At 44.7% G+C, this 15682-nt stretch overlaps 1 protein-coding gene across 1 annotated transcript in view; it reads left to right on the top strand.

The window, feature by feature from the left end:
- Positions 1 to 9961: 9961 nt before the first annotated feature.
- Positions 9962 to 15682, top strand: part of ZNF292 (zinc finger protein 292) — a gene marked incomplete at its 5' end in the record, with an annotated part of 51865 nt that continues 46144 nt past the window's right edge. Inside the window, one exon of the mRNA XM_084261431.1 lies at positions 9962 to 10123. Within this exon, the coding sequence (XP_084117557.1) occupies positions 9962 to 10123 (162 nt within the window). The remainder of the gene's footprint in view (positions 10124 to 15682) is intronic.

Here is a 15682-nt window from a genome sequence, read left to right as displayed (position 1 = left end):
AGATTTAAGTTGGGTATTATGAATCCATTCAGGTAGGACTGTGAAGCTCTTTCAGGGGCTGTGAAACCATCCCCCCAGAAGTAGTGATCCTACTGGCGTGCGGAAATAGACTCTATAACTCGGAAGTTATAAAGTAGGTATGTTTATTGCGCGCAGATGCACGGGGGATCGCTCCACCACAAGCGTGCATGCCTGGAGTAGCAAAACCATCCCACAGTTATACAATGAAACGATGTATATTCAATTAACACCTATACATATTCATTACCTAAACCCTGCCTACTCCTGCTTCACATCCTAATTAGCTTATCGGTCCTTCGTGCTTGCGTAGATCCTTCTGAAGATTGTGGTCAAATGTCTTCGGAATATGAGTGGTGGTCCCCTTACCTGGAACGCGATGTTTTCTGCAAGCCTGCGGTGTTCTCATCGGTCTGAGCTAATTCATGTCCCTGTTAACTATCTGTTTTCCTCTAGTAAGGAGATCCATGGATGTAATTCATGCCTTTGTTAGTCATCTGTTTTTCTGTAGCAAGGAGATAAATGACGTATCTGTGGTGGATGTCATCCCGCCCTCGAATTCTTGCTCTTTATCTTTTCCTGGAGATAGTGTGAGACTTTCACAAGTAAGCCCTTTGTTATGAAAAGAAAACCAGACTTCCTCCTCCATAAGTTGTTTTATATGGTTACCTGACTAAGTTCTATGACTACTTATATAGTTGTAATTCTATGCCCGCATATCACTACTCCTTTTGAAACAGCACATAGCAAATGTGTTTATATGCACAATAAAAAAACTAAAGGTATATGTGGTCATTGGTGATTCTGAAAGGCCTGCTTGGCCTCTGCAAGCCAAAAGTTACCCTGTTCCTAGTAACTCTCCATCACTGCAACCCCGCGTGGCAATGACTCAATGTTTCTGTTTAGCAGGGGCTTGAACAGCAACAGCATCAGACCTACATTTTCCCTTCCACAATGGTGCCTAAGTAATGGAATGTGTGTCTCAGATCTTTTAATGTAACATAATTTAACGCAGCTTTTTGTATTTGAGTAGTATGCATAAATCACTGCAAAAAAAGAACTGCTATCTCACTGTAAGAAGAGAGCTACTAAACTGTGTGTCCTAGACAAAGGAAATATTTTTCAAGTAGTTTGCCTCAGGGGGGATTTAACAGAGGAAGTTAATGCATTCCAGCAAGAATCCCCATCACTATAATACCAGTGGATTAATTGTAAGTAAAGCTAAAGCTGCGAGTGAGGAAAATTTGCAGCATAAGGAATGTTGATGAAAAGTGTGGCATGCCTGTTGAAGATAAATACATGATTTGAAATTAATTTTATTTTAAAATGGCTATATTTTTTTCAGCATTTTGTTATTCCCATGCCTAACTCAGTATAAGAAAGTGGTTTTCATTTTATTCTGAGAAATCATTTTTGAATCAAGAATTCATTACGTTTCCACCTTTTCATTTTCACTGCAGTGCTTTCTATCTCTGTGCAATGATTTTATCATCTGATTGCAATCAATACCGCTCTAACAGGCAGTACATGTAGTTCATCATCAGTCAGAGAATGGCAAAGGATTACAGGGCTTTTATACTATCCATGCTTAAAATCCATCCAACTACCTCCTCCTCCTGCCCTTTGCAGGCTGTACCTTTTTTCCTTCTATTGACACTGGGATCTGTGTTACACAAAAGGTTTTCAGTATTAATTTGCTGAAAAATTCAATGAAATATTCTTTTTAAAAATAAATAGGTTGCTGTAAAACATACTCTGGAGAAGCATTTTTAAGCTTTATCACAACGAAGAGCTGTGTGCCACAACTAGGTAATAAACTGGTGATAAAGTAGCCAAATCGCAGGCTCAGGAATGCAGAACAACATGAAAAAAAAATAAATCTTCTTTTAATTGACCTCACATCTACCAGCAAATTCCTCCTCTTAGAAGGATATGTGCAGTTGTGAATTTAAATAAACTCTCTCCTCACCTTTCCTGAGCCATTCACAACTGCCCTATCCTGACACCCAGTCCCTTTTTTCTGTGCTCATTAAAAAGATCCAGTTCTTAGACACAAAATTTTAAAAAAGACCAAAAAAAAAGTGTTTCTGTAGAACCCTCCTAATTTAATTGCCAATCTTTAATTGCCTATCTTGTCAAATGGGGAAGGGAATGAAGAAAAGAGCGCAGTGATGGGGAAACATACCCATCTCCATCTCAACAAGAATGAAACTACGGAGGATTAAGACAGTGTGCACTGGGAAGCAAACAAAGGAAAATTATAAACAGAAAAGACAATTGGAAAGGTGGAAAGGCACCAATAATTACAGGTAATAGTATTGTGGTTTGCATTATATTACGTAAAATGAAAACTCAACCACTCCCCTGCTTTTAAGATAGCTCTGAAACTATTTTGTAAGGTTCCCTTTTGAGCAACAGCTCAAGTCATGACCCAGGCTGTATTTCCAAATGCACTGTCCTCCCTCATCATTAATTTACTCCCTCTGGAATAGAAAGACTCTTCAAACAATCTGGAAGTGCATGTTGCAAAAACTTTCTCCTTTCCTCCTCATGGGTTTTCCAGGAAACAACCTACAGAACTCTGTACAGTTCTTTTGGGCTCTTTTTCTTGCTGAGGGGAATTTAGACTGGTGGGGGTTTTTAATTACTATGTTACATTAGTGATTTTGAATATGGGTGAAAATGACCCTGGCCTTGACAGAAGCCATCAGGATCATTAAGAAAGATACAACTACACGAGATTAATTTTCTTCCCCCTTTTGGGGTTCATGTTCAATTTTCATGATCTCCTTGCACAAATCTACCATTTTACTGTCTTCAGTGTTCCTCCAGAACATTACAAAAGAAACTATGAAGACAGTAAAATGGAACACATAAATGCCTTAGAAATAGCAGTATTTATTGCCTAACATGATAGCTGTGTCTGTTTTGACATACTCAGAAATTGGTTAACACCACTTTGAAGTCCGACAGTACCATCCTTTAGCTTTGAAAAGCTTTTGTCCTAACTGATGCTTACTTTTGTGTTCACAGACTGAAATCACACATCTTTTCACCTTTTGTTTCACTAAGGCAAATTGATCATTTTTATTCTCCTCTCATAAAATAGATTCTCCATTTTACTCATCACCCTTGAGTCCTCAGTACCTCTTGCAGTGTGATCTAACTTTTTCTGACCAAATGTATTGGGTTGGTTTTGCCAGGTTCTGGTAGCAGGGAGGCTGCAGAGAACTTCTGTAAGAACTGCTAGACCCATGTCTGACAGATCCAAAGCCAGCCAGCTCCAAAACAGACAGTTCCAAGGCAGGCAAGCCCATGGCCAGCAGTGGCAGCACCTCTAGTATAACAGAGTTAAGAAGGGAAAAAAGTTGCTGTGAAAACTGCTCCCAGAGAGAGGAGTGAAAGGATGTGAGATGAACAGCTCTGCAGACACCAAGGTCAGTGAAGAAAGAGAGGCAAGAGGTGCTCCAGGCACCGGAACAGAGATTCCTCTGCAACCCACAGAGGATGACGGTGGAGCAGAGATTCCACCTGCAGACTGTGGAGGACCCCACACTGAAGCAGGTGGATGCCATGGGAAGCCTGTGCTAGAGCAGGCTCCTGGCAAAACCCATGGCCCCATGGAGAGAGGAGCCCATGCCAGGGCAGGCTTTCTGGTAGGACTTGTGACACTGAGGGGGACCCACACTGGAGCAGTCTGTTCCTGAAGGACTCCACCCTGTGGAAGATACTCCAAGCTGGAGCAGCTCATGAAGAACTGCAGCCTGTGGGAAGGACACATTGGAGAAGTTGGTGGAGGACTGTCAGCTGTGGGAAGCAGAGGCAGGGTGTGAGGAGTCCTCCCCCTGAGGAAGAAGGAGCAACAGAGACAACATGTGATGAACTGACCATAAAACCTGTCTCCCTGTGCCTCTCAGGGAGGAGGTAAAGACATCAAGAGTAACGTTGAGCCCAGAAATAAGAGATGGGTGGGGAGAGGCATTTTAATATTTGGTGTTATTTCTCATTACCCTACTCTGATTTGATTGGTTATTAATTTATTTTCCCCAAGTCAAGTCTGTTTTGCCCATAGCAGTAATTGCTGAGTGATCTCTCCCTGTCCTTATCTTGACCTACAAGCCTTTTCTCTCCCCTGTCCAGCTGAGGAGGGGAGTGATAGAGGGGCTTTGGTTGGCATCTGGCCTCCAGCCAGGGTCAACCCACCACACCAGAATTGCACTAACTGTTTCAGAAGAGATGAGACCAATGTTTTTATCTACAGTATCTAACAGAACTGCTGACCTGTCATGTTGTGTGAGTATGGTAACTTTTTTTGCAGCTGGATCATATCTATGACTTGGTCATCAACAACCAATACAATGAAGACATTCTACCTATTGTAACTTCCAACTAATAAGGTTCCCCCCCACCCCCAACAGTAAGTACTGCTATCAGTCTCCTTGCACACTATATTATTAAAATTAATCCATTCTTTTATTTAGGTTCTCAAGGTCACCCCGTCTTGATCCCTCTCACATTCAAAGCGCTTCACTATTTTGTGTCGTCAGCACATTTCATTATTACAGCTCATATTTCTGTACCTACATCAATAATGGAAATTTCTGGCTGAATAACGATCTTCTGATGTTTCAGATGGGTATGCAATAGGTTTTTTGCTTTCATCTTATATATGGAAACATTTGTTTTCATATCTTCCTTCTCATTAGCCCCTGTTTTAATTTCCTTTGTAAGGAAACTCAGCTGGGCTTCTGACAATTCTCACTTTATTCTTACCCTTAATATTTTTCGAGCAACCATTTTGTTCCATTCCTTTCAAGATTTTGATTGTTCCAAATAACCCTTTTGAAGTAGCTATTTATCCAGCTGGGACTGACTGTCCCTCTTGTTTGAGATATGAATTCCAGATACTTTTTGCAGAGATGCTTGACAGATGCCAAGCCTTCTCCACATGCTCGTCCTCGACCACCTAGACGCAGTTGTCATCACTAACTCATTCCCTTAATTTCTTAAACTTTGACCTTTGCAATTAAGAACCTTAGAAACCAACCTAGTTTTGCTCCAAGTAGTATTTTTACTAGTAATCTTAAAAAACCGTATTTCTCTCCAGACTTGAACCCAAACATCTCTAGCACATCTTCCTACTCTCAAACAGAAGCTCTTTGCCACATTTCCCCAATACTGACTCAAATAAGTTCTATTTCATCTTTCCAGTGGCTGTTTCTTTTAGTATCTATCACAATGCAAATTCTAATCCCCCTTCAATCTTCTTTGCTTCCCAAAGAGCAGGAGTGTTTAAATATTTGTGTCTTCCTGTCCTAATTTCTACTGTCATATCTTGTGTTATCCCTAACGGATCTGGCTTTGTTGTCTGAGCTCCAGTGATACACAAACATCACTGTTGTTTCTTGCTAAACACGACATTCTCCCTGGAAGAGTCAATAATATTCCTTCCATCAGCAAGTGGCTACGTACAGTCTAAGCAACACTCGTCACTGTTCCAACCCTTTCTCCTTGCTGTCCATTACCCTAAACTCTTGTACTCCTGTTGCTATTCACTTGACTCTCCTCTTCTGGCATCTTAAAACCAATAGCAGGACATTACATAACCTGTTTCCTTTTTTGAAGCTAATTCAAACCACTGGTAGGTAAATAACCCACGTGCAGGGGAGCTTAGATCATGAAGAGTCCTTTTTCTCTGACTGTGCTGTGGGTCTGGCTGGTTGGAGTTAATTTTGTCCCAGAGTGTTACACAGGGATGCTGTCAAGGCCTTTTCCACTTCTCACCCCACAACAGTGAGGAGGCTGGGCGTGCATAAGGAGTTGGGAGGGGACACAGCCAGGACAGCTGACCCCAACCAACCAAAAAGATATACCCTATCATATGGAATCATACTCAGTATATAGAGCTGGGGAAGAAGGAGGAAAGAGGGGACACCTCAGGAGTGATGGCATTTGCCTTCCCAAGTCACTGTTACATGTGATGGAGCCCTACTTCCCTGGGGATGGCTGAGCACCTGCCTGCCCATGGGAAGTGGGGAATGAATTCCTTGTCTTGCTTTGCTTGTGTGCACTGCTTTTGCTTTACCCATTAAACTGTCTTCATCTCAACCCACCAGTTTTTCTCACTTTCACTCTACCAATTCTCTTCCCTCTCCCAACCAGGGGGTGAGTGGCTGTGTGGGGCTTAGCTGCCAGCTGGGGTTAGACCACAACACTTACCCATCTCTAGCCAGGCCTAACAAGTCAAAACAGCCAAACAGAGTATCTGAAGAGCCGTAGGACATGCCTCCACTTAATCACAGGTTTTTCTGAGACACAAGAATTGAAGTGTGGAGCTAGAAAAACACCACACTCTGCAAATACTAAGTCATTGTCAGGGAAGTGGTGAAAGTAAGAGTGTGAGGAAGAGTGTATCTGAATCCCAAAGGAATCCAAAGGAATCTTTATTGCCACAAGACCTTATCTCAAATCATTATTCCTGACACACCCTAGTCATAAGCCTGTTAATGCTTCTTAACAAGAGATTCCATCTTTGTACTGGTATAAAACTCACATTCTTCCCATTCCAGTCTTTCACCATTTTTCTGCTCTTTCTCATAGTGCCCACCCTCTTTTTATTCCTTGGACTGTTTTGGTTGGACGTTTCTTTTTCTCCTTGTGTGATTCACTGTCCTTTCCCATACACACATCTTCCTCATCTGCTGCTTCCCTGTGTTTTCCAGTACAGCAAAGGCCTTCTTGAACTATATTCCCCTCTGCCCTAGTAAGTCTCCTCTCTCATACTCACCTGCTCCCCAAAAGTCCATGGAGAAAGCAGGTATCTGAAAAAAACTCTCTTCTCTATGCAATCTCTTTCTCTCCTGTCGCTATCAGGCACCAGCTGTTCTCTTCCATGAGGTCTAGCACCCACAGTATCATTTCTGTCAGGACTCAAAGATGAGATGAAAACCACACAGCTTTGTATCTGACCATGCCCAGCACTTCTTGCCTCTTCCTCAGGCCACTGCCACACTGGCCTCAGTGGCCATCATCATATTCCCACTGATGTCAAACAGAAAAAAAAGAGAAACCCCTCCCTGATTCACCACTCTTTGTTGTCATTCCTTCTGCTTACTAATTCCTTCCTTGGTCTCTTAGGTGTAGGCTTAGCAATTAAGTTCACCACCTGTGAACTGTGATTAGAGACAGGAATCCTCCCTTGCACAAGGCCCCTGCAGACATAAGTGCAAGTCCTCTCCAGGGTAGGACAGCTGAAAAACAGGCTCCTTTCCATTTGATCTTGATGAGAATAAAATAAGCCTTACCCTACCATCTCCAAGTGCCAATCTTTTGCGTGAGCAAGAAATTCATACTCCATATTTCTCTTTCCTTCCTGGCCTGGGCTCAGTTGAGAAAGCCCTCTGGGCAGGGAGGAAGCAACACAGCAATCTAAAACAAGGGCAGGCTATGAATATGAATTTGGCTATTGTGGTTTACCCTTAAGTGAAAATAATTACAAATAGCACAATATAGGACTGAGTTATCCAGAGGAGAAGCTATTTTAGCTCCCACAGACAAATTAAGTGATTGAGAAAGAATAAATAGGTTTTTGTGCAGTTGTTCCTAGGTCTGGTGTTGTCAGCTGTCTGGTGGTGAGGAATACATGCAAAGCAGTTACATTTTTTTCTGGAACTGCATTAAGCTTTAAATGGGAAGGCTGAAAGTTTGCTTCTGCTTGGGACAGAATGGGTTTAATGTGCATTAAAAGTCAGAAAATTTAATAGAAGTTAAGGCTTAAGCTGGCAAATAAACCATTTACTTGGTTACTTGTATGGGAAACTAGAAATGTAGTGCTTTACCATTATAACCAAAAAAGTTATCAATTTTGGACAAGACCCCCAGATTTGTGTGTTCTGTACTGTTACTGTGAATATCTATAGTTGTAAACTAACATTTCTACAATCTTGGAGAAACAGCTTTTCTCTCCAGCTCTGATTGAGTGTTCATTCCATCATACACTTCAGCTTTCAACTGTATGCAGTAAGTAGGTAGCACCACTTTTCCTTCATGACAAAAAAACACCAAACCAAGCCAACAATATAATCACCCAATCAGTCACACAGGGTATGGTAGAGGGTGTAGGATATTGTAACACACCTGGGTCCAAGCAAGATTGACTGGGACATCCAACGTAAGAAGGACATGGAGCTGTTGGAGCAGGTGTCTAGGAGGGCCATGAAGATCATCAGAGGGCTGGAGCACTTTCCCTATGAGGACAGGCTGACAGTTGGGCTTGTTCAGCCTGGAGAAGAGAAGGCTCTGCAGTGACCTTATTGCAGCCTTCCAGTACCTGAAGAGGGCCTATATGGAAGCTGAGGAGGGATTTTTTTATATGGGCATGTAAGACGAGAGGTAATAGCTAGAAATTGGAAGGGGGTAGACTTAGACCAGGTATATGAAAGAAATTCTTCCCTGTGAGGGTTGTGAGGCCCTGGCACAGGCTGCCCAGAGAAGCTGTGGCTGCCCCCTCCCTGGCAGTGTTCAAGGCCAGGCTGGATGGGGCTTTGAGCAGCCTGGTCTAGTGGGACCCATCCTTGCCCTTAGCAGGGTGGAACAAGATGATCTCTAAGGTCCCTTCCAACCCAAACCATTCTGTGATTCTATGGCATACTGAGAAGTCTGCCACTACAGGCTCTTCCAGCCATAACCTCCCCCCCCCCCAAAAAACAAACAAACAAAAAAACCCCTATACCTGAATTAAGTTAATGCAAAACACCAGAGCACTCCTCAGTTTCTAGATGACGTGGAACACCCAGCTTAACACAGTGCACTTTCTCTCACTGAGGATGACTAAGAGGATCCAGGCCTGACAGACAGCGCTCTCACTGCAGTAACACATTTCCTCCTCGCTTCCTCACTGAACATTGGCAACATGAAGAGTGTGAAGCCATCAACCTGTGTCAACCTAGAAGACTGCAAAACATGTATCCTTGTCAATTCAGGGCCCAAAAGGTCCATGTTTTTCTCCTCAACAGACTCAATGCCTCAGGCCAATCTCCAGTATTTCCAATACTTGTGACAACTGAGAGACTCCCCTCAGCTTGTCAGGCAGATGCAGCAGAGGCCAGGGCCCATCAGTGGCACTTTCTTCTGTTCTGAGCCTATCACCAGTGTGTGAGAAACAGCCCAGTCCAGCATCAGGGCTGCATGGGCAACAAAGCCCTTCAGACTTCACCTGCTCCATTTGAAGAGCAAAGCCATACTTCTCACTTCCAGTTGTAACAAGAGCAGCACAGTGCACGTGTGCAGAAGACAACTCAGTGGCATCCTTGAGGCTAGCATGCCCCACTGCTTCCTGCAAAGGAAGGAAGAAGAGTTAAAAACAGGCAGTGGAACTCCAACAGCGCTGCCCACGGCTGACCCAGCAGCCACCGGTGCTGCGCAGCACTCTCAGGCAGGGCCAGGAAAGAAGCGTCTCATCCTGGGCCCTGGGGAGTGCTGCAGCCTCACTCCACGAGCAACAGCCGGCAAAGGGGATACAGCCCCGGTACAACTAGGCCACGCGTAAACTGCCGCCCCCTTGAGAGCAGCAGCACAGACCCCTCCACCCGCGGCAGCGCCCAGCACAGGGCGGCAGCTCCAGCCGCCGCCATTTGCCGCCAAAATCCTTCGGCGGGAGGGCGGGGAAGGCCGTCACGTGGATGCGCGGGCTCCGGGCGCGCGGCGTCGCGTCACGTGACGGGCAGGGGGGCACGCCCCGCTTTGGCCCCTCCCCTGCCCGCTCCTGCGCCGCGGGGGACGGAGTGTGCGCGCGCGCCTGCGCGCGCTCCCGCGTCTCCTCTGGCACGTGACCCCTCCCCGGAACGTGGCATTGTGTAATCACGTGACCTGGCAACGGAGGGGGGAGACAGGAGGCCGAGGCAGGGAGGGGGGGGCTGCGTACGCGACGGAGCGGGGTGCGAAGATGGCGGACGAGGAGGCCGAGCAGGAGAGCGGTAGCCTAGGTGGCGACCTCCTGGAGCTGCGGCGCCTGCGGGAGCGGCTGGTGGAGCTAGAGACGGGGCTGCGGGAGAGCCCCGAGCCGGCGGTGCAGGCGGCTACTGAGTACTGCAAGCAGCTCTGCCAGGTCAGGCCGCCTCTTCCCTTCCCTTCCTTCCCTACCGTCCCTTCCCTGCCCCTGCCCGCGCTCTCCCCTCTCCCGCGGGGTGTGTGTGTGCGTGTGCTCGGTGGAGAGGGAGCGCGGGGGGCCGGGCGGGAGCAGCGCCGCCCCTGCCGGGGCGCCGGTGGGGGAGCCGCAGCCAACGGCCCGGTGCGGCGGTTGGCCCGGGCGGGGGGAGGGGGCGCTGGGAGTTAGTGCTCGGGGCCGGGCGCCGCGGGGCGATTGACGCCGCCGCCGCTCATTGTGGGCAGAGATGGGGCGGCCCGCCCCCCTGCGCCGGGAGCCGCTCCGGCCGGGCCTGTAATCCCCTTCCCCCGCCTCTCCTCCCCCATCCTCCCCGGTGGCCGCCCCGGTTCTCGCGGTCTCTAGGCCCCTTTGTTGTGCTCTGCGGCTGGGCTTATCGAAGGGCCCTTTGTTCCTGCCGGTGGCGGACCAAGGCTCCCTCCCCCCCCCCCCCATTCTCTCCGGCACCCCTCCTCCCCTGGAGGCGAAGCGCGGGGCGAAGGGAGGGAGGTGGCGGTCCGGGAGATGGGGGCTACGCTTCTCCGCCAAGGGGCTGGGGAGGAGCTGAAAGTCCGTCCCGGGTCCCCTCTGCGCGGGGCTCCAGCAATATGCCCGGGGCTCCCCCTCCCTACCCCCCCCCCCCGCCCCTTCCCTTTGCCCTTCCCTGTCTCGTACCCTAGAGGGATAGCGGAGTTTTTGCCATCCTGGGAGAGAGAAGGCGGTGAAGTGGTGGTGGACCCAATTGAGCCTCCGGGGACGGTGGCAGGGTTTATATGTCTGCGGTGCTGCTCCCCTGTGTCTCGCTCTGTCAAGGGAGCGCAGACCCAGGTCGGTAGAGGAGGGCTCCAGTGCTGGCACTGCTGGAAGCACCATTGTGTGTAATTATGCTGGCTGTGACCTCCATTGGGAAAAGGCCTGCTTCCTGAGTGCTTGGGCTGGTCCTGAAGCGGGGATGTTTGCAGGTGTTTCTTCTGAACTGGTGACCCTGCTGAGTATCCCTTTCTAAACAAACTTTGTGGTGCTAGCTCTACAGCTAAAACAAACTGTGTTCTATTTTAGACACCTATGTGTCGCTCTGATGTTTCTTAGCTGTCCTTTCTCAGCCAGTGTTAGTTATGACACAGTATATAAACCAAGTTCTTAAATGTTTTAGGCCACAGAAATTCATAGAAACCACTATTTCTGTAGCTTTACTATGGGTCTAATAGTCTGTCTGATCAAAGTAATAATCACAGAGTGGTAGGGGTGGAAGGGAACACTTGTTTACACATTGCTGTCACCCATTCATGAAACATAGGCAAATTGTTAGAAGGTGGAACGGATTAGAGTGAATTCACGTGGTTGGTTTGACTGGTGGGTTTTTTTGTGATCTTGTATCTGTTTTCTTGAAGAGTCGATTCTTGGTGGTAGCCATTGAAACATGCTAATTTACATTTCTCTCACTTCGGGATTAAACTGGGCTCTACCTTTTCCAGCCAGGGAGATTCTCTGCTAAATATTTTAAGCAGGTTCCCTTTAATGTTCTTTGGCCAAAATTTATCATCTTGCGTTTAAGTAGAACGTACATGTAGATGCACAGAAACAAGGTTGGTTTGTGTTGGTTTGGATCACAGTGTGCTCAGTCTAGTTAATCTTTGTGCCTACTTTCCTAAATTCATCCTCGGGGAGGTGGGAATCTGGCTTTCCTGGCTCCGTCGCGACTTCTATCTTGTGAATGAGCTGTTCATTGAACTGAAGGAGTTGGGTAGGTGGGAATGAAGACACCATCCTTGACACGTGCGGAGTAGATTACTGGTGTCTAAAGCAGATTTATCACTGAAATTACAGTTGTGTATGCTTAGTGAGTGGCTTAACAAAAATTGGTACTATATTGTTTTCATGGCTGTTGCAGAAGTCCATTGTAAGGGCCAATTTTACTAATTTTCTCAAGCATACAGCTTTTAAAAACAAGCCACAGTGAACAAACCAGCTGTGTAGAAACTGAGTGATAAATATCCATGCCATTCTGAAATGAGTTACTGTCCCTTCTATGCCAAGATTTATAGGAAGGCTGTATCTTTTTGCAGGCTGAAGACTGGTGTGTAACACTGAGAGCTGAGACATGTCATTTAATACTGAAAGATCCTGCTTTTCAAATTTCAAACCAAGGTCTAAACAGATGCTTAATGTATTAAATAGCACCATTGCTGGGTGGCTATTTCTTAGACTGGTTCAACAGAGGGTTTTTTTTTGTTTTTAGACATCTGTTCACCTGTGTTGGTGGTGCCAAAATAGTTATTCAGCCTCTTCTACAGTTCTGATCCTTCACTGGGGTTCACGCAAAATAGTATTCGCGATTCACGTCGTACTCTTAGCTGCTTGGCTTGCAGTGCATGACAGAGGTTGTAGAAAATTCATGCAATAGTAAAAGCCAAGCCACCTCAGAAATCTCTCTTAAGCAACAGTTTAAAGGCATCTGTCATGATTTCTAGAATGAGGCCTTTGAAAATGTATGCATGAAAGAATAATTTGACTCATCATATATACAAAACTTTGAGTCTTATTTATATCTTAAGTCTGGAAGTACAGCTCTGAAGAAGTATTTTAGTGTTTATTTCAGTATGATTTCACCTGCTTTTTTTTTTTGTTTTTTTCCATGCTTAGTTTCTAGGCATGAAATAACTACACAGAACTTGGAAAGTCTTTGTGTCCTTGTTTTGCCAGGTAGTGAGTCTGGGGCCCAGCAGCCACATAGCTTGTTAACATGAATCAGCTTTTAAGTTATCTTTTTTAGAAGTGTGTAGCAGAACGTTTGAGAAACAAGTGTATTTTCATGCAGCAGGAACCTAAGGAATGTGCAGTAGAGCATTGAAAGATCCTTAGGTTCACAGACAAACACGGGATTTAAGTATTCTGCTCTCATTAAATGAAGTGGGAGCTGTACGACCAAATCCCTTATTTGGGTTTGAAAAATCTCAATTTGAACTGTTTCAGTGTTTGTAACCCAGTAGTACAACTGTTACAAACACAGAAAAACAAGACCCCTTGTACCTCGACAGAGAATATTATACAACTGCTTTTCTGCTCTGGTAAGAATAAAGCTTATTTTTATGTGGTTTATATACCGTATTTCATTAACTGTAAATATTTTTGTGGTTTGTGGCTGATTGCACTGTGAAATGGTGCAATTACTCCTGCATTTTAAGGGGATTACAGACTGGACCTTAATCCCGTGCCGTGTCTGTGTGAATGTTGTGTCCACCCTTGTCAGCATGCAATAGAGAGCATTATTTTTAATTGTTACCAAGTGAAATTTGCATCAGTAGGGATGTATGTAAAATGACTTTTTAATTGTGATTCATGCTCTTCTGTTGCAATTTGGTAATTAGCAAATCCGTGACAAACAGTTACGTTGTCACAAACAATATGTGTGCAGACTGGGGCAGACAAAACAAGTCTCTTCAGCTGTAGTGACTAAAAATGCAAAGTGCAAATGGTCCAAAGAAAGATTCTTTTCAAACTTTGCTCTTAAAGGTGATCCTTTGGTTGTGTTCAGTTAGAGAAGACCAAAACATTTGGGTTCCCCCCACCACCTCCCATTCCCTCCAAGAGCTACGTGAAAGTGATGCTAATTGGAATATCAGAGCTCTTCACTATGGGCTGTGGTCCCTTCTAGCCGGTCATTACCCAGTGTAACCTTTATTTTCTTAAATAACAAATTGCAGGCTGGTAACATTTTTTGTAGCTAGTTGTGAAATTTTGTGGTATTATCCTGACTTTTCCTATACTTGACATGTTTCGTCTTTGAGCTTACTAGTCTTCCCTCCTTTGTTATTTTTTGACTTTTCATCTCTTTCCTGAATCTGCTGCCTAGTTGGGTGGGTTTTTGCTGTTGTTTTTAAGGGGTTTGTTTTTCCTTGCTGCATTTTGTGGTGCAAATTCTCCAAAACTGTAAGGCGGTCAGGTTTGTTTTCTAATGTACAAGCTGACAGCTTGTTTGAACACTTGCTGTAACACTAGCAGCGAAACTGAAGTGCTGATGGAAAACTGAGGGCTGTATATGTGAAGGGTTTTCTTGAAACAACCAAAACTTCTTAAAAAGCTTGTTTTAACTGTTGTGACTGCATAGAGTTTGTTCCTGTTGTTTTAAAATTACTTTTGTTGCGTGTTGAGGTACCAGTGAAGTATTAGTTGGGGAGCATGTGCATGTTTGCCCTGCCTTAACACCTTAAGGTCCTACCTTATTTGGTTTTTTGCGTGCGCGTCCTGACACACCAGGAGTAGTTCTTGATAATCTCAGGGAATATACACTGCACTAATACAGATATAATCCTAAAAGCCAAACAGACATAGCTTTACATAAAAAGCTTTTTTTTTTTAATTACATACCTGTGGTCAATATACAGTAAAGTTATAAAGTTTTCACTAATTATTTGTTTCTATTGGAGGTTAGTCTTCTCTTAGACTTTATTACAATTGGCTTTCAGCTTTTACACCTCAGACTTCACAACTTTCTGGTGTTGTCACCCTACTCACTGTTATCATCTTCCTCCCTTTTAGACTGTATTTGCAGCTTCCTCTTCAGATTCAAGATGACAGAAATAATCTTCGGTTCTGACCATAAAATTTGAAATCCTTTTTTTGAGCTATTAGCTACAAATTCTATATTTATCCATAGCTGGTCTGTCTTAATCCCGTGACCAAGAACTGTTTCAGTAAGCTTTTTCCCTTTTTCCTGTAGGAATGAGTATGATCCTTTGCCAAGAGTCTGTCTGTGTATAAAGACCTCACCAGTCTTTGGACAGCTTATATGCTATTTCATCAAGCAATTCCAGTTGTGATGTCCTTACTCCTGTTGTGGTATTTTTCACTGTCAGTTAATACCACTAGCAGAATGTTAGGTGCCCTTTTAATGCAAGTAAAAAACATTTCCTCTTTTTCTTAATATCACACCTGGTCTCTTACTCCAGACAACATTCATCCAGCTCTTCATTAAGTATGTAGGTAGACATTCACCCTTGAATTTGTTTGGCTCGAGAGGTTACAGTGATCTTGATGTAATACAGTTGCAAACTGCTGGAATGTGAAGGACAGTAAGGTTGCTATTTTTGAGCTTTCAGTTTAATTATTTCCTGTGTAACTAGATCTCTGTCTCTTGAGCATGCATACATTCTACGTAAAAGAAAACACCTTTTGAGTCCGGTGAGTGATTTCTACACTGAGCTAACCCTGGAAATGTCTGTTTTGGTGTTTCCAGTCTTTGCCTCTACCACGCTGTTCCCTCCTGGTCTCACAGTTGCTAGCTTTTTCTGTACAAGTTAACCACGAGTTACGATTTCCATCATAACTTTTAATAATTTTCCATTTTGCTTTCGTACCTGTGACTTCCAGATGATCTGCTACTCAGGGAAAGATGTACAGCTGCCAGAAATCACAAGGAATCCACTAAACTATAGTAAACCACACAGATTGCCAAGTGCGTGAAGAAAAACAACCATCATCACTGTGTCATCTCATGCAAACTTTGAGCTGCCTCAGGCATTT

Source organism: Gallinula chloropus (genome assembly GCF_964237585.1).
Source record: "Gallinula chloropus genome assembly, chromosome: 3".
NCBI lineage: Eukaryota > Metazoa > Chordata > Aves > Gruiformes > Rallidae > Gallinula > Gallinula chloropus.
Note: the sequence above shows the minus strand (reverse complement) of the source record. Positions and strands in the feature narration are given on the sequence as shown.